The 17,913-nt window shown below is 48.5% G+C and overlaps 1 protein-coding gene across 2 annotated transcripts; it reads right to left on the bottom strand.

Moving 5' to 3' along the window:
* Positions 1-222: 222 nt before the first annotated feature.
* Positions 223-17,313, bottom strand: Hrob (homologous recombination factor with OB-fold). Of its 2 annotated transcripts, none has more exons than XM_070027829.1 (10): positions 17,093-17,313; positions 16,130-16,180; positions 11,439-12,521; positions 9,946-10,029; positions 8,512-8,652; positions 7,816-7,927; positions 7,553-7,638; positions 7,077-7,202; positions 4,707-4,803; positions 223-741 (listed from the first exon to the last, which is right to left on the bottom strand). In XM_070027829.1, the coding sequence occupies exons 1-10, from the start codon at positions 17,093-17,095 to the stop codon at positions 650-652; spliced, it is 1,875 nt and encodes a 624-aa protein (XP_069883930.1). In that variant the 5' UTR covers positions 17,096-17,313; the 3' UTR covers positions 223-649. The 2 variants fall into 2 exon arrangements, with proteins under 2 accessions (XP_069883930.1, XP_069883931.1); XM_070027830.1 differs by having other exon boundaries at positions 7,816-7,924.
* Positions 17,314-17,913: the final 600 nt, after the last annotated feature.

Raw genomic sequence — 17,913 nt, 5'->3', positions numbered from 1 at the left:
GGGAAGTGGCACTGTGGCACAAGCGGTAGAGGGTAGAGAGCTCGCCGTGAGCTGAAGAGCCCAGGGACAGCGCGCAGGCCCAGAGTTCAAGCCCTAGGACAAAAAAAAAAAAAGAGTGAAAAGACAAAAAATAAAGTCAAGTTGCTTGGCTTTGCCCTGGTTTGTGCTGGTGCCTGAGCAGGGGGCAAGGAAGGGCAGGGGTGAGAAAGAGGAGGAAGCAGGTAAAGCAGGGCTGCTTTATTTCAGAACCACGTCCCACATCCCGTACCCTGAACTCAGCATCCTTGGGCCTCAAGTCACCATTGATATGATATCATTCCTCAGCTGACCAGGGACAAGGGTCAACAGGCCCAACATCCTCTAAAGTAAAGCTGAGGCAGGAGTCTGAAACACCTTTCGTGTTGGCAGGAGAAAAAACAATGGACAAGAGGACTTGGAGGACAGGAAGGCAGGAGAGCCAGTCTTCTGTTCAGTTCTGGAATGCCAGTGCCAAAGGAAGTCCCTACACCCCAGCAGCGTACAAGCCAATTAAGGAGTTTTCCAGGAAGGCATCCAGAGAGGGGCCCCACAGAAACCCTTGGTGGCCCTCTCTACTTCAGACATGACCTATACACCCAGATCTTTGCCTGGGAGAGGAGACACTGCCTGCTCATGGTGGATGCCCTGCTTTGGGGCAGTCCCAACTGCTGGGCACATTGAAGAAGTCCTCAGGGAGTTCACTCAGGAGTCCATCCAGGTCATCTGCAGAGGGAATCAGGGTGGGATAGCTTCAGTGACCACATTAAGCTTCTATGTGACCACAGTCTAAAGCTACCCGTTAGGAGGACCTGGGCTGTCTGTACAGATGAAGAAGTAGATGCCCCTGGGCAGTAGTGACTTGTTAGTGGGATGAGGCTAGCCTCACTTTTCCCTCTGCTCCTCAACCACCGCCCCCCTCGGCCCTACCATACACATGTATGCAGCAGGGTATAGCTGGCATAATGGTGCAGACCTATAATCCTACACTTAGGAGGCTGAGACAGGAAGCCTGTGAAGTCAAATTCTAAGTCAGCATGGGCTACATAAAGACTCTGTCTCAAATAAGCAAGCAAGCAAACAAAGGGCTGGGGATGTAGCTAAGTGGTAGAGCATTTCCCTAGCACACACAGGACCTGGGTTCAATCCCTAGCACCACAAAAAAATACAAACAAAAGAAAAATGGGAGCTAGGCACCAGTGGTTCACATCTGTAATCCTAGCTACTCAGGAGGCTGAGATCTGAGAATCTCGGTTAAAAGCCAGCCAGGGCAGGAAAGAGGAAAGTCTGTGAGACTTTTTTTTTCTTTTGGTCTGTCGTGGGACTTGAACTCTGGGCCTTGGTGCTGTCCTTCAGCTCTTTAGCTCAAGGCTAGTGCTCTACTACTTGAGCCACAGCATTGCTTCCAGCTTTCTGGACATAAGAGTCTCACAGACTTTCCTGCCTGGGCTTGCTTTGAACCGCAATCCTCAGATCTCAGCCTCCTGAGTAGCAAGGATTACAGGCGTGAGCCACTAGTGCCCAGCTGTGAGACTCTTATATCCAATTAATCACCAGAAAGCCAGAAGTGGTGCTGTGGCTCAAAGTACTTGAGCAAAACTGCTCAGGGACAGTGCCCAGGCCTTGAGTTCAAGCCCCACTCTTGAGCCCCAATAGTTTCTCTCCTATCATCCAGAGGCACAGTACTGAATAGGAAGAGACTTCTGAGGTCCCTACTGCATTCTGCTCCCTGAGTGGGAGAAAGATGTATAAGTCATCACTCTCAGAACCACATGGTTCAATACTCTTGTTTCTCAGAGGACAGTTGCACACAGCATCATCCCCTTCCCCAGGATGTGAGGAGTTGAGGAGCCATTTCTGACTGCAGTCTCTGATGCAGTGCTTATACCTGAGAGCCTGGGAACAGAACTGACTTTGGGAATCCCTGTTGATATTCTTTGGTAAACAAAAAAAGCTAATACTCATTGAATGCTTGCTCTGTGATCAACAACCCTTCTCAGGGCAGTTTATTGTGGTTTCTGTGATAAATTTCACTTTACCGAGAGAACAGGGGTCAAGTAGGTAAAATAACTTTGCCCTTAGACTATCTGACACTAGACTCACTGCTGCCAACTAGAAAAGTGCACTTTCGGGGAGCTGGGAAGGTGGCTCAGTGGTAGAGTGCTTGCCTTGCATGCATGAGGCCCTGGGTTCGATTCCTCAGCACCACATAAGCAGAAAAAGCCAGAAGTGGCACTGCGGCTCAAGTGGTAGAGTGCTAGCCTTGAGCTGAAGAGCTGAGGGACAGCACCCAGGCCAAGGGTTCAGGCCCCATGACTGGCAAAAAACAAAAACAAAAAACATGAAAAGTGCACTTTCTGGATGGGGTCAGAAGGCCTTAGGGAAAGTCAGATTGCCTGGATACTTATCCCTAAGAGCCTAGTGCTGAAAAAAAGCACTATAATAAATACTGCTGCTGGAAGGAAGGAAAGAAGTTAGTTTGGAGAACATTCCAAGTTTAATTAAGGTGACCAGCACTGGACTCAAGGGGGAGGTGTTGAAATGTGCTTACAGCAAGAGATGTTGTCCTACACGTCTTTTATAGTCCAACACGACTTTTTATAGTTGTCCTATAATGGTTAGAGAAGCACCATGGGAAATAGAGAAGAATGAGAAGCGAGGGTGCACGAGGAAACTGAGAAATGGAGCAAGACTTCATTTCATGTCTCCAACCTGTCTAGCACTTCTAGCGGTTGCATGCTCAGCAGCTCTACCCATATGGTGGAGATGTGACATCAGTCTGCCCAGGCTGGCTTTGAACCTTGGTCTTCAGCCTCCTGAGTAGCTAGGATTATAGGTGAGCCACCGGCGCCCAGCAGTGTTCATCTTCTATAGTCAACTGTCTTCATATTTGCTCCATGACCACCGGCAACCTCTTCTTAGGATGATAACTAGCCTTGGCATCAGACTTACTTGCAAGGACAGGTGGGGGATTCCAGACAGTGTAAGACTCCAGTAAAAGGGGCCAATATGTTCTCTTTATTTAGGTCCAAGACCAAAACTCGAACTCAGTACCTGCACCTCACTCTACCAATATTTTCATAGGATATAAATAATGGCTTTCTGGGTTTATCCATTGGTATACTGTAAATTTGGTTAGTGTAAAACACCCATAATCCTATAACCTTTAGGGGGTTAAATTTCTAGAATAAAAAAACAAAGAGCCAGGCGTCAGTGGCTTACACCTGTAATCCTAGCTACTCAGGAGGCTGAGATCTGAGGATTACAGTTCAAAGCCAGCCTAGGCAGGGAAGTCCATGAGACTCTTATCTCCAATTAACCACTTAGAAAACCAGAATTGCAGCCGGGCGCTGGTGGCTCACGCCTGTAATCCTAGCTACTCAGGAGGCTGAGATCTGAGGATCGCGGTTCAAAGCCAACCCGGGCAGGACAGACTGTGAGACTCCTATCTCCAAAAACCACCAGAAAACCGGAAGTGGCGCTGTAGCTCAAGTGGTAGAGCGCTCGCCTTGAGCTGAAGAGCTGAGGGACAGCACCCAGGCCCAGAGTTCGAGCCCCACGGCCGACCAAAACAAACAAACAAACAAACAAAACCAGAATTGGCACTGTGGCTCAAGTGATAGAGCACTCACCTTGAGCTGAAGAGCTAAGGGACAGTGCCCAGACTCAAAGTTCAAGCCCCAAGACCAAGACAAACAAACAAAAACAAAAACAAAGAAAGTCAACCAGGCACTGGTGGCTCATGCTTGTAATCCTCAGGCCTCAGCCTCTCAGGAGGCTGAGATCTAAGGATTCTGGTTCAAAGCCAGCCTGCATAGGAAAATCTGGGAGACTCTTTATCTCTGATTAATAACCAAAAAATCACCAATTAACCACCAAGAAAATCAGAATAAGGGCTAGGAGTGTGACTCAAGTGGCAGAGAATTTGTCTAGCAAGGTAAAACCTTGAGTTCAAACCAAAGTACCATGGAGGGGAAAAAAAGCCACAAGTAGAGCTGTGGCTCGAGTGGTAGAGTGCTAACCTTGAGTGAAAAAGCTAAGGGATAGTACCCAGGTCCTGAGTTCAAGCCCCAGTACCAAGCACAAAATAAAACGTACGGAGTTGTAGGTATGGCTGAGGTGGTAGAGCAATAGCGAATGAATGAACATGTCAGACAATGAGTTTGAGTCCTGGTTGTGGCCCAAAGAACAAAACCTACGACTATGGATTGTGCTAGCTTCACCTAGTAATACAGCCTCCCAGAACCGCTACCCATAGGAGTTCTGCATTTGGGCCTCATGTTTGTGTCCTGGTCCCCCTAATCACTTGGGTATGTGATAACTCAGCATTCCCTCAAGGGTCTCTGAGCTTCAGTGGGATGGGTACACTGCCTCTGTGATCTGTGTGTATGACACAAGGACAGTACCTGTCCACCTGGATGGAGGCTGGCAATGTTCCCTCCTGAGGCTGACAATGCATGCATTGGAAATAGGGGGAGAAACGTGGGCTACATTTCATGTTTTTGTTTTTTTTTTTATCACACTGTTAACTAGTTTGGCTTTGCCAAAGCAGATGCCCTATCTGACTTCTTTGAGATTATGTTAAGGTCCCAAGACTCACAGGAGGCATAAGATGAAGCCAGGAAGACACTGGCTGAGCCACACCAGAGGACACAGAGCCTTTCCTATCTGGACAGGCTGTGTTACCTTACCTGCTTCTGGGAGTTCTTCCTCCAGGGACACTCCTGGGTTCTGTGCTGGCTTTGGGGTCACATTAGGCTGGAAATTGTCACAGAAGCTTCTGGGACCCTGAAGACAAAAGATCTAATTACCAGTGCTCATGTCTCTGAAGCACCTTTAGATGGTACCAACTCTAGTCACATGCCCTCCAAGGATCAGGTGGGGGCTCAGGAAGGAGACATGGTAGAAGTGTGTGGCAAGGCCCAGGGCCTCCCAGGTCCAGGCTGAGGGATAGACCTGACACACCAGATACTCAAAACAGCAGATAACACAAATAGACCTTCTTTGACTGGTTTTTTTTTTATTTTCTAATTCTACAGTATTTAATATTTTAGGGAATCTGTATAATCAGAGTAGAAGGGGAGAAGACATTCAGAAAGATGTTGAGGAGCTAGCCTGGAATTAAAAATAAACTTAACAATCCTCAAATTAGCTAATGTATGGGCAGGCAACTAAAACTGGCTATTAAACTAGTAACAATGGTTAGCCTTAGGGAATAGGAGTGGGAAAGGGTTAGTTTCAATTTTGTTTATCCTATGTTATTTCAGTGAGTATGAATGATCAGAACTTTTTCTGTTTGTTAGTTATGGGGCCTGAACTAAGGGTCTGGGTTTTTTGTTTTGTTTTTGTTGGTCGTGGAGCCTGAACTCTGGGCCTGGGCGCTGTCCCTCAGCTCTTCAGCTCAAGGCTAGTGCTCTACCACTTGAGCTACAGCATCACTTCCGGCTTTTTCTACTTACATGGTGCTGAGGAATCGAACTCAGGGCCTCATGCATGCAAGGTAATCACTCTACCACTAATCCACCTTCCCAGTCCCCTGGGTTTTGTTTATCCTGTGCTTTTTCAGCGAGTATGAATGATCAGAAGTTTTGGGGGTTTTTTTGGTTAGTTGTGGGGCCTGAACTCTAGGCCTGGGCACTGTCCCTCAGCTCTTCAGCTCAAGGCTAGCACTCTGCACTTGAGCACAGTGCCACTTCTGGCTTTTTTTTCTGCTTATGTGGTGCTGAGGAATTGAACCAGGGCCTCATGCATGCAAGGCAGGCACTCTACCACTGAGCCACCTTCCCAGCCCCGCAGAACTTTTTTTGGTTTGTTGGTTATGGGGCTTGAACGCAGGGTCTGGGAACTATCCCTGAGTTTTTTCACTCAAGGCTAGTGTTCTACCACTTTGAACCAGTGTGTCACTTCCAGTTTTCTGGTGGTTAATTGGAGATGAGTCTTGCAGCCTTTCCTGCAGAGTCTGGCTTTGAACTATGATCCTCAGATCTCAGCTGCCTGAGTAGCTAAAATTACAGGCATGAGCCACTAGAGGTGGCTCAGTGGTAGAGCACTTGCCTTGCATGCCTGAGGCCCTGGGTTCGTTTCCTCAGTACCACATAAGCAAAAAAAAAAAAAGCCGGAAGTGGCGCTGTGGCTCAAGTGGTAGAGCGCTAGCCTTGAGCTGAAGAGCTGAGCGAGGGCACCCAGGCCGAGTTCAGGCCCCATGATCGGACCCCCAAAAAAAATTTTTTTAAGAAAATAATTTTAGAGATTGGGTAATTTTGAGAAAATGTGGGAAATTTAAGTAGATGAAGGAAATTTAAGTAAAATATTAGAGCTAAAGAACCAAGCCAACTAGAGGTCATGCAGCCGAATCCACATGTTCTAAGGATGATGCAACACAGGGGAGGGGACAGGATTTGCCCAAGGTCACAACAGAAATGATCAGCAAAACTTGGAAAAGACCCAGGACTTCTGGCCTCCAGGCAGAATGAGGGCAGTAAGTCAGGCCTAGGCTCTGCATTCACACCTGGGACTAGAGCTGCCTGGAACCCATCCTCACCTCCCTAATACACTGGATGCTCACCTCAGTTCCTAAAGGGATGTCCCCCAAGTACTCTGTGCATTTGTTCCCACCTTGCCTAGTAGAACAGAGGCCAGGAGAGATGATGTTGAGTATGTGCTGGCTCACCTGCTGGGTCATCATGGCTCTCTGTTCTTTGCATAGCCACCTGGAACAGGTTCAGCCTTCCATCTGTCATTCCCCCTCCCCTCACCCCCACCTCCCAGTGGGCCCTCACCCTGGTAGGTTCTCAAGTGACTCTTCCGCTCTCAGGTGCTCAAGCCTGCCATCAGACACAGTAACACCAAGAAGCCAGCTGCTACTGAAGGTACTGTTACTAAGACGTCTGGTAGGCAGCTGGACTAGAGACAGGAGGGGATAATCCAGTCCCCAAAGGCACCTCTTCAACTCGGGGCAACTGTTCCCTTCAAGTCCTGGCTCCCCAGGGTAGAGGTGAAGAGGAAATAAGAAGATCCAGATGCATGGCTCCACCAGTTCCTATCTATCCTGTTCCTCTTACCTTGGAGAATAGTTGAGATGGCTTGAGAAAGTTCCCATCCGCAGAATCTGAGCTGTAAATATGGACCAGGTTGTTGGGTGTCACATTGAGATAGTGATTCCGGAGTGAAGGAGAAAACACTCCAATCTGGAGTTGAGGAAGGGAAAGTCAATATCTGATGGAATACTAGGTAACTGCCAGCCTCTTGTTCAGTGTCTTCTGCATCAGGTCACACAAACTGCTCCTGCTCCAGCCTTGCTAACAGCAAGATACAACTTCCCCTACCCCATCCCCATGCCACACAACCCTCCATCCCTACTTAAGCCTGAAGAACAAGAGCTGTTCAAGGACCATAGGCCTGCTCTTGGCTCTAGTAAACCAGGCCCTAGCAATAATCTGATTGCCCATTGCTTGGAAACTAGGAGAAGGCAGCCATCCAGGTAAAGCCCAGACAGCCTGGGGGCTCTCTCCAGGAAGCCCACTCAGACCTCCATTACCTGCTTCAGCAGCAGCACTGAGCCAGGCTTCAACTCATTCTGGCGTGTCTCCAGAAGCACCCTGTGTATGGTCCCCTGCATTTCTCCTGCAAATACCACATGGCAGTCAGTCTCAGGATCACAACAATGACTGGCTTGAGCCCTGTCTAGGACATGGGCTGCTCCTTGCCTCCATTTTCTCATCTCCAAATGGAGAGGGTGATTTCTTCTCACCGCTTAACCTCAATAGACGCCGTTTACGAGACCAGTATCTAATGCCTTACCTGTGGGGTCCTTAAAAACCACACTGGCATCCACCGTGCTCCGAGTCAGAGACTTGATCATCACCGCCATGTTGGGAACCTTGTTTCTGGGAAGTTGCTTCAGGGCTGCCTGCTTACAGGGAAAGGCATTCACTGAGCTAGCCATGGCTCATCCGTAGCCTCCCAGGCCTCTACATGTGCTAGGACAACTACAGTGTGGTGATGATTGATCTTCTTTTGTGGGGGGTAAAAAGGCAGTTAGAAGGGTGCATCTCATCTCCCTCAGCAGACCTAAAGCTGGCAGGTCCTTCATTTCTCTTCCCATGCTCTTTCTTTCAGGTGTAACATTTATGTATCACTACAGTATGGCAGGCCTAGGGCAGGGGTATGCTTGCACAGGTTCTAACATGAATCTGCATATGGTCTAGACCACTGGGAGCTCTCAGGGTAGCAATGTGTAACCCCATCTCTCATCCAGTCCTTGGAAGTACAGAAACAAGCCCAGAACCAACTCTTCTCTCCTTTTGCCTGTGCCTAGTACTGTGGGTAATAGGGAAAATATAAGCAGTGGAAGATACAACTGAAGGGATTTCCAGTTGCCCCCTTGAGACAGGCCTGATTTAAGAGTGAGCAGACAGCCCCATCCTAAGGTAGAGCAGGGCAGGAGGCTGGTATAAAACAGTCTCACTATAGAGTCTCACCACTCAGGACTCTTACCTTCCGAAGCACCATGACAATGCTGTAAGTGCAGAGGAAGCAAGTGGGATCCCTCTCATCCAGGCCCAGAGAGGATTTCATGGTCAACCAAGGCCCTTTCCCAAAATCTTCCTCCACTGATACCTGGGAACTAGCAGCAACCTGACACCACAGAGCACAAGGGAACTTGCATTAGTGGGTTTGCCTTGGTGATAGACCCTTAACTGAGAGGGGTGGGAGAAAAAAATAAATAAACCAGGTCCTGACTTTAATTACATCGAAGCAAAAATCTACCCATACTTGTATTTTTTCATTGTTGTTGTTGGTCGTGGGGCTTGAACTCTGGGCATGGACACTGTCCCTGAGCTCTTCAGCTCAAGGCGAGCGTTTTACCACTTGAGCCACAGCACCACTTCCAGTTTTCTGGAGTTATGAGTCTCACAGACTTTCCTGCCTGGGTTGGCTTTGAACAATCCTCAGATCTCAGCCTCCTAAGTAGCTAGGGCCACTGGCACCCAGCCCATACTTATATCTTGCAATAGACTAATATATAACCTCTTAGGGATAGGGACCCCACACATATCTTTATAACTTCCAGAGTGTCTTAACCATCTAGAATCCAGTCCATAGTTGATCTGGAATGTCTCTGGCTTTAAAGTTCTTTTATTATATCTTCTTGCATTTAACCTTATATTCATAACTTTAAATCTAGATGACTATTACTGCTTTGGATCTGAACTGGCAGGTCTGGGGAGCAAAGAGAAGCTATACTAGGGAAAGTCATAAGCAAAAGGGGGTGTGGAGATAGAGTAGGGCAATCAGAACTCCAAGGCTAGGGAAGTTGCTCTCACCAGTCAAAGTTTCTCTCACCATCTTGCTTTTGGAGGCAAGATGGAAGACAAGATCCTTCCCCAACTCAGTGTCTAGAAACCTGAGAGGAAGGATTACTGAGATACCATCACAGACACCTACTACTTTCTCCTCCCCTGGGAAAAGAAGGGTAGCTGGGCCTTTATTTCTCAAATGGAAAAAAGGCTAGATGCGTGACATCAGTTAATGCCTAGCTGGAATCAAGATGAGTCTCATTGTAGGGTAAACGTGCTGCTGCCTCCTGCAATTGCATTTCCAAATGCCCTTTGATACAGGCCTACCACCATCAGCTTCAATTTTTTTTTTTTTTGTCGGTTGTAGGGCCTGAACTTTGGGTCTGGGCACTGTCCCTCGGCTATTCAGTTCAAGGCTAGCACTCAACCACTTGAGCCACAGTACCACTTCCAGAATTTTCTGCTTATGTGGTGCTAAGAATTGAACCCAGGGCCTCATGCATGCAAGGCAAGCATTCTACCACTGAGCCACCTTCCCAGCCCAGCTTCAATTCTTTAACACCTGAAATGCAGGTATACCCCTCACTCTCAAATGAGGCCCAGGAATGAGCATTTGCATGGAAGAAGTTACCTCTGTCTGGAATTTAGCCAGAGCACCGTGAGTTGGAGTTTGGGGTGTGGAAACCATGATCTCCTCCAGATTCTTCCCACTATGCTAAGAGGGGAGAGAGAAGAAGGCGAGAGCAAACTCAGCAGCTGTTATTTACAAGTACAGCTTCTGGTCTGGGTTACATAATGAGTTCAGGAAACTATCAAGGACAATTAACACATATTACATCTCTCCTAACGCAGTCTCAGGAGCCTCATTGGCAGCTCAAAAAAAGACACTTTGGGGACCGTTTTGGGAATGTGAGGAAGCTAGAGCTGGCCCAGGAGCAAAGCCCAGAGCTGCCTGAAGAGGGCAGTGACCCAAATAGATGGGCCTGTCATGAGCTATGAGGCAGCTTTCCCAAGACTCTTCTGAGTCCCAACCCTTCCCCCTGGGAGATCCAGCCCAGGAGGAACAGAGACAACCTCCTCTGATTTCTCTCAAGATAGTATGAAAGAACCAGTAACAGGCAGCAATTGATTCAAACACCCCAAAGAGGAGTGGAAGGGTGCACAACTATCACAACCAAACTATAGCCTCAGAACCCAACTACCTAGGATCAGACCCAAAACTAGTTTGATGGGTCGTGTCTCTCTGTCAAGCAAACACAGACTCTGAGCAGGGCTATCTCCTTTCCAGCCCCAGCCTCCTCACATTGGCTCCACAAAGCAGCTACAGTGAAACTGTTCTATGGACCTCCAAGACCACATGCCCTTAGTCCAGACAGCCCTGTTGGACTGTCCTCAGAGCACACCCGGGTTTCACACAGAGCTCTTTGGCCATAACCATCTGTTCATACCCACTTCCCCCACTACACTATAAACTCCTTACTGCCAGGCTCTGGTGGCTCCCACCTATAATCCTAGCTACTCAGGAGGCTGAGATATGAGGATTACAGTTTAAAGCTAGCTGGGGCAGTAAAGTCTGTGAGACTCTGCTCTCCAATTAACCAACAAAAAGCCTGAAGTGGAGCTGTGGCTCAAGTGATAGAGCCTTAGTCTTGAGCAAAAAAGCTCAGGGACAGCATCCAGCCTTGAGTTCAAGCCCTAGGACTGGTACAAAACAAAAACAAAAACAAAAAACCTATAAACTCCTTAGAATAGGCACTGCTTTCAATCTCTGTATTCTGTTCCAAGCAAATTGCCCAATATCTACCCCTTAGCAAATAAACCTATCTTCTTACCCTAGTGCTAAGTTAACAGTAGACATATGAAAATTAGAAAATTCTTATGTGCTTCTTCTGTGGGTGGATTTTTAAGCTTTTACCTTTCTTTTTTCCCCCCCCAATACTGAGGATTAACACAGGACCTTGAATGTGCTAGGCAAGTGTTCTGCTCCGTTTCTTTCCATTTTTTTTGTTTTCTTCAGCTTTGCAAACCCTCTCTCTTTGCTTCCTTCCTTCCTGTGAGACATTACAGGGTTGGCCCAGTGCTTCTCTCCCTTTACCTAACATCCTGGAGAACCAGCTCACCTACCTGGTGAGGCAGAAGCCCTGCTGGGCCAGGGAAGCGGCGAGTTTTGGCTCTGGTGGGCTGTGGGGGTGTCCGGCTAGCAGCTGTGACCAGCTGTACTAGGTGGTTGGTGACTCTGGGTGCCTGCACAGTAGCCTGGGAAACCAGGGAGGAATGGGGACCTTTTGGGGTAACAGGAGACTCAACAGAAGACACTGGGGTTCGAAATTGCAAAGGCCCCTGAGAAAGTACAGCACCGCTGGCCCTTGAGGGAATAGAGCAGCTGGAGTTGGGAGTCTGAGGTCCAGAAAAACGAGGTTTGCCTTGTAACCGGGCATTGGGAGACTGGAATGGCAGACTGGGCATACGATTTTGAGGGCTGCTCTGAATGGGCCGTCCCCCAGCTTGGAGAGGCTGGGGTGCTGGAACAGAGGGGCCTTTGGGGCAGACTTCCCAGGGGGGCTGCCGAGTGGGAACTGCTGAGATCAGTGGAGTGGGAGGGCTGCCCAAGGCAGCAGGTCTGTCGTGGCTAGGCAGCTGAAGAGGTTCATCCTGGACTGATATGATGCCCGCTGTGTGGGTGGCTGGCACGGGCCCCTTCTGACATGTCCCACTGAGATCAGCTCTTCGGGCCTTTTTAGCCAATACTGAGTCCTCCTGATGTTGAGCAGGTGAGATTTGTGTGATCTCACTGCTAACTCCAAGTTCCAGCTCCATGCTAGCTGCCTCCAGTTCCATGTTTGCCAGGACTTTATCAAAGTCGTCTTGTTCGGGTCCCTCAAAGCCACCCATGCCCTGCTGCTTTTCCCAGGTAAGGACAGAATGTGGAGACTGGAAGCGGGCCGGCTCTCGCAGACCTTCTGTCAGGGTCATTCTCTGATTGCCAGTCCAGCTACTGGAAGTCGAGACAGGCCTCAGGGGCACTGAGGTAGGGAGGCAGACTCCCAGGGATGGGAGGGTTAGAGGAACAGTGGGGTGTAATGGCGATGGCCTCAAAGTCTGCATGGCTTCCGGTGGCCTGGAAGAGACAGGTCTCAAACACCCAGCATTCACAGGCAGTGCTCCAACAAACTGGTTCTCAGCATTTTCCACTGCAGACAAGAAATCCTACAGAAAAGAGACAGTAGGTCTTTACATCTGGGAATCTGAAAACTCAGCTGGGCCTCAGTGGCTCACACTTAAAAAACCTAGCTACTCAGAAGGCTGAGATCTGGAGGATTGTAGACCAAAACTAGCCTGGGCAGAAAAATTCACTATACTCCATCTCCAGAAAGAAAAAACAGGGCTAGAGGTGTGGTTCAAGCGGTAAAGTGCTAGTCTAGCATGTGTACCATCAAAAAACAAAAACAAGTCTTTTACTCTTCAGCACATGAGTGTAGATATATGTGCATAAACACTAAGTTAGGAAACAAGCAAAAGGCAATGGTGTGTCTCTCACCAAACTTTGACCTTGCCCATGAGCTTACCATCAGGCTTCTATAAGAAACATCCCAAGGCTGGAAGTGGCGCTGTAGCTCAAGTGGTAGAGCACTCGCCTTGAGCTGAAGAGCTGAGGGACAGCGCCCAGGCCCAGAGTTCAGGCCCCACTACCGACAAAAAAAAAAAAAAACATCCCAAGGCTATAACTTTGGGTAGCTTCCCTCACTTAATTTCCAAGAAGTGCATTGGAGGGGTGGAGGGGTGGAGGGGAGCAAATGTCTCAGGGCACCAAAGCGTTAAAGCAATCATTCAAGTTCACACATGCTTCTCAAGGAGACCAGCTTTCTGGTGCCCAACAACCTAGGTGGTCACACTGCCTTGTCCTTAGCCCACTACCTACTTTTAGCACACGCATGCTCCTCAGTAAGCCAGAGAGCTCTGGAACCAGCAAAATAGGCAGAAGTTAAATATAGCTTTTCAAGCAAGTTAAATTAAGTATGGTTTCAAGTTGGGAAGCAAGGTGATATTGACACCTCCAAGAGCAAGAGACCTGTTCTGTTCTGAGGGTGTTTTTGAGTCAGAACTGCTGATTTAACTGACAGGAAGCCCCCCCCCCATACACACACATAGCCTGCTGCTCCATTGGATGGTCTGAGCTAGAAAAAGGGTTGTCGCTGCTTCGTGTAGGACCCAGAGACTCCCACCCTCCAGCAAGCCCACCTTAGGACTTAGCCATAACAACAACAAATCAAAATGATAAGAATCTTGGGCTGGGAAGGTGGCTCAGTGGTAGAGCACTTGCCTTGCATGCATGAGATCCTGGGTTTGATTCCTCAGCACCACATAAGCAGAAAAAGCCTGAAAGTGTAGAGCACTCAAGTGTAGAGCACTAGCCTTGAGCTGAAGAGCCAAGGGACAGCACCCAGGCCCAGAGTTCAAGTCCCATGACCAAAGGGGGAAAAAAAAAAAAAAGAGAATGATAAGAATCCTGGGGCTAGGGCTGGGAAGGTGGCTCAGTGGTAGAGCACTTGCCTTGCATGCACGAGGCCCTGGGTTTGATTCCTCAGCACTACATAAGCAGAAAGAAAAAAGCCAGAAGTGGCGCTGTGGCTCAAGTGGTAGAGCACTAGCCTTGAGCTGAAGAGCTGAGGGACAGTGCCCAGGCCCAGAGTTCAGGCCCCATGACCGGACCCAAAAAAAAAAAAAAAAAAAAAAAGAATTCTGATAACCCTAGAGGGTGACTGGTCCCTCACTCTCAAACATGGCACGACATGCACTGGGAGGAGGGCAAAGGACTGCTTTGACATTGTCAATGCACAGAAACTTGGAACAGAGCCCTTCCTCAATGCCATCACCAGTCTGGTAATCCTATCATCATCTGCTAAGACCCATAGGGCTAATTTCACAGTCTCTTTTTCACCTATAATCACACATCCCCAAAGTTGAGAGATAAAAGCCAAGAACACATCTCCTTGACAAAGCTGGTAGTTTTGAATAATACATAATAACAAAACCTGATAATATTTGCAACCTTACTGAGTACCAGATACAATGTAAGTATTCTATTAGATGTCTCTCAATGAATTCTCACATGATTCTATGAATAGGATTATTATTCTTCCCATATTGTGGATACAGAAACTGAGACTCGGAGTGGTTAAGCAACTTACAGGACTGTGCTCTCATCTTGGAGCCTGAATAAATGAGAAGCCAAAGACCTTTTTTTTTTTTTAGTGCTGGCAATCAAATTCAGGGCCTTGTAAATGCCAGGCAAGCTATCCACCATTGAACCACATTCTAGCCCCAGGGACCAATTTTTAAGAATGGGGCTGGGAAGGTGGCTCAGTGGTAGAGTGCTTGCCTTGCATGCATGAGGCCCTGGGTTCTGTTCTTCAGCACCATATAAGCAGAAAAATCCGGAAGTGGTGCTGTGGCTCAAGTGGTAGAGCACCAGCCTTGAGCTGAAGAGCTGAGGGACAGTGCCAAGGCCCAGAGTTCAGGCCCCAGAAATGGAGGGTGGGGATGGGGAGAAGAGCTCTGAAGAGTTTTTTCCTTTAAATCCCAAGTCCAAAAGCAAGTGGGTACTAGAATCCTAGCTATTCTGAGGCTGAGATCTGAAGATCACAGTTCAAAGCCAGTCTTGGCAGGAAAAGTCCCTATGATCATTATCTCCATTTAACCAATAAAAAGCCAGAAGTAGGAAGAGCTGTGGCTCAAGTGGTTAGAGTACTAGCCTTGAGGACAAAAGTTCAGGGACGGTGTCTAGTCCCTCAGTTCAAGCTCCAGGACCAAAAAAAAAAAAAAGCCCTAAAGAAATGCCCTAAAGAAATCTGGGGACATATCTTAGTTGGCAGCATGTTTACACTGGATTTGATCCTCAACACCATAACCACCATACACACACACACGCGCACACACACACACACACACACACACACACACACACACACACACACACACACACACACACACACACACACACACACACAGAGAAAGGAAGAATGGGATATAGGCTACCAGAAGGATCTCTGGTGCAGCATTTACAATACCAACCACCACACACACACACACACACACACACACACACACACACACACACACACACACACACACACACACACACACACACACACACACACACACACACACACACACACACACACACACACACACACACAGAGAAAGGAAGAATGGGATATAGGCTACCAGAAGGATCTCTGGTGCAGCATTTACAATACCAGCCAGGCATAAGCTATTCTGAGAAGAATAGTTTAGGCAAAGCATTAGAGAATAAAAAGTAAATTTGTTTGTGCAGCTCAAGTGGAAGAGCATATGCTCAGGACACATAAAACTTTAGGTTCAATCCCTAGCACCAAAATACCCCTGCCAGAAATAGCCTAGAAAAAAAATTTTTTTTCTGGCTCATATAGCCAGTTGGCACCCAGTAGAAATATTTGCGCCATCCACAGAAACTAATATTTAATTGGCATGTGATGGGGCTTTTTTTGAGAGAATCTAGGTAGCTCAGGCTAACCTTGAACTTGAGACCCTGCTGACTCTACCTCCAGAGTGCTGATATTACAAGCCTATTCCGCCACATTCAGTGGTTGTTTACATATCTTATCCTGCCTCAAAGAGAAAGGAAGGAAGGAAGGAAGGAAGGAAAGAAGGAAGGAAGGAAGGATGCACTCACATCAATTAAAAGGAGGTTTGTGTGAGCTGCTCTAAAATGTTCTGCACCTGTCTGTTTACATCTCAAGACCTCTTTTGCCACCCTGATCACCAACACTTCCTACCTCATCTTCAAATTCCTCTTCCACAGCAAACAGCTTCTGCAAACTGCATGCCTGAAAGGAAAACAAAGCAATTGAGGCTGAAGAAGAAATATTGTTTGCAAGTACATTCTGTCCTTGTCAAGCATCTTCCCAGCTCTAACAAGACCATCAGATGTACTGCTTTTGTTTTATGTTTTATGCCTTTTTTTTTTTTTTTTTTTTTTGCTAGTGCTGTGCTAGAGGAAATGGGATTAGGTTAACGACTTGAATGACTTAAGATACTTTCTGGTAATAGAAGCCACTCAAACCCATCTGCATTAATCCTGGGAGAGATGGATGGAGACTAAGAGGGGCGGCTGAGGAGACCAAGGACAGGCCTTCAGCAGCACTGTGCACACCAGCTTGAGGATTTTGCAAAATCGCAAACGTTTGTCCAGCATAAGAAAACCACCATAAAGGTAAGCATGTCTGGCACAGGGGTATTGTTTCTGACAATCAAGGCAATGGCTTCTTTCCTTCTACCTAATCCAATGGCCCATAAAGCTAGGGTCTCAAGAGAGTGAGGTGTCCCCCATCCATGGTTCTTCTTTCCAGCCTGCAGCAGTCAACCCAGAGCCAACGGTGGTCCCTGACCCCAGATGCCAGAGCAACAAGGCGGCCATTGACGGGGTCAAGAGTCCAAGGGTCAGAGTGGGTGCGGAGAGGAGGGATGGCCCCCAAAGCTAGTGACGTTTGCGCACCGGAAGGGTGTCCAGATCTTCAAAGAGAGAAGAAACAGGAGGGAAACTGAGGCCTGCGTGAAAGAGGAAGGGCTTTCCCAAGGTTTCGAACACGTCCGGGCCCAAACACTACCCAGATCTGCAGCCTACACCGAGCTCCATCCGACCCCCGGCCCCGCAGCCCCTGCGGCCTCCGCAGCCCGCGGGCCCCTTAGCCCGGTGACCCCCCCCAACCCCACGCCCCCAGGCGTAGACGCGGCATTACCATGGCGACGGCGGCGGGACCCCGTAGGTGAGTGGACGGGGCTTGCCTCGGACTGGGCCCAAGTGGAAGAGTCGAAATTTGGGCGACGCTGCTGGGACAGGAGGGTCACCAGGAAGAGTCTCGGTGACCCAGGAGGAGGCTGAGGGAGGGTCGCCCAGAAACTAAAGGCCGGCGCCGCAGGCCGCATTCGAAGCGGCCGCCACACCGGCGTCTCCGCCCTCTTAAAGGGACAGGGCTGTTTCTATCCCGCCGACTCAAAGCCTTCACCTTCCGGTCTTCCGCCCCAGCCTTAAAGGGGAACTGGATGGGCTCTCGGTCGCCCCCAAGCGGCACCTTGGCCCCAGGAGGTAGTAGCGTTCTATAAGAGTCCATGAAGAACCCGAACCCAAACTTGAACCACCCGGGTCGGTTTGTCTCTCTATTCGTCTATCCATCTGTCTATGCTTTTTGTTTATTATGGTTAATGGTGATAGGATCTGGCTCTGTAGCTCACTCTGGCTTCAAACTCGGGATCCTCCACTCTTACCCTCCCGAATTCAGGGATTACTGGTGCGCACTTGTGACTTGAGTTCTTCATGATCTGTTTGGTGCCAGCCCTGAATCTACTTCAGGGTGGCCAAGTCTCACTTTACCTTGAGACAGCCTATGCCTCCCATTAAAGCTACACTACACGTGGTTCCGTTTGCCTCTGTTAGGGTGGAGGACAGAATGGCAACTGGAGAGGAAACTCTTATCCAGGTTCCCTCTCAAGAATTTCCTGAAGGCCTCTGTGCTTCTGAGCTGGAGGACAAAACATCCTCCATGAACAGAGACCCCAGATC

This window comes from Dipodomys merriami, unplaced genomic scaffold, assembly GCF_024711535.1.
Source record: "Dipodomys merriami isolate MVZ:Mamm:240054 unplaced genomic scaffold, mDipMer1.0.p SCAF_19, whole genome shotgun sequence".
Classification (NCBI taxonomy): Eukaryota; Metazoa; Chordata; class Mammalia; order Rodentia; family Heteromyidae; genus Dipodomys; species Dipodomys merriami.
This window is presented reverse-complemented; position numbering and strand designations above follow the sequence as displayed.

Bases quoted from the DNA above. Each gene is read 5' to 3' on its own strand.
- Hrob (XM_070027829.1), bottom strand. The intron at 10,030-11,438 runs GTAGGTGAGCTG...CTCCCCTCTTAG, and splicing joins CAGGGCTTCTGCCTCACCAG to CATAGTGGGAAGAATCTGGA. The intron at 742-4,706 runs GTAAGGTAACAC...TTCCCTCTGCAG, and splicing joins GGAAGAACTCCCAGAAGCAG to ATGACCTGGATGGACTCCTG.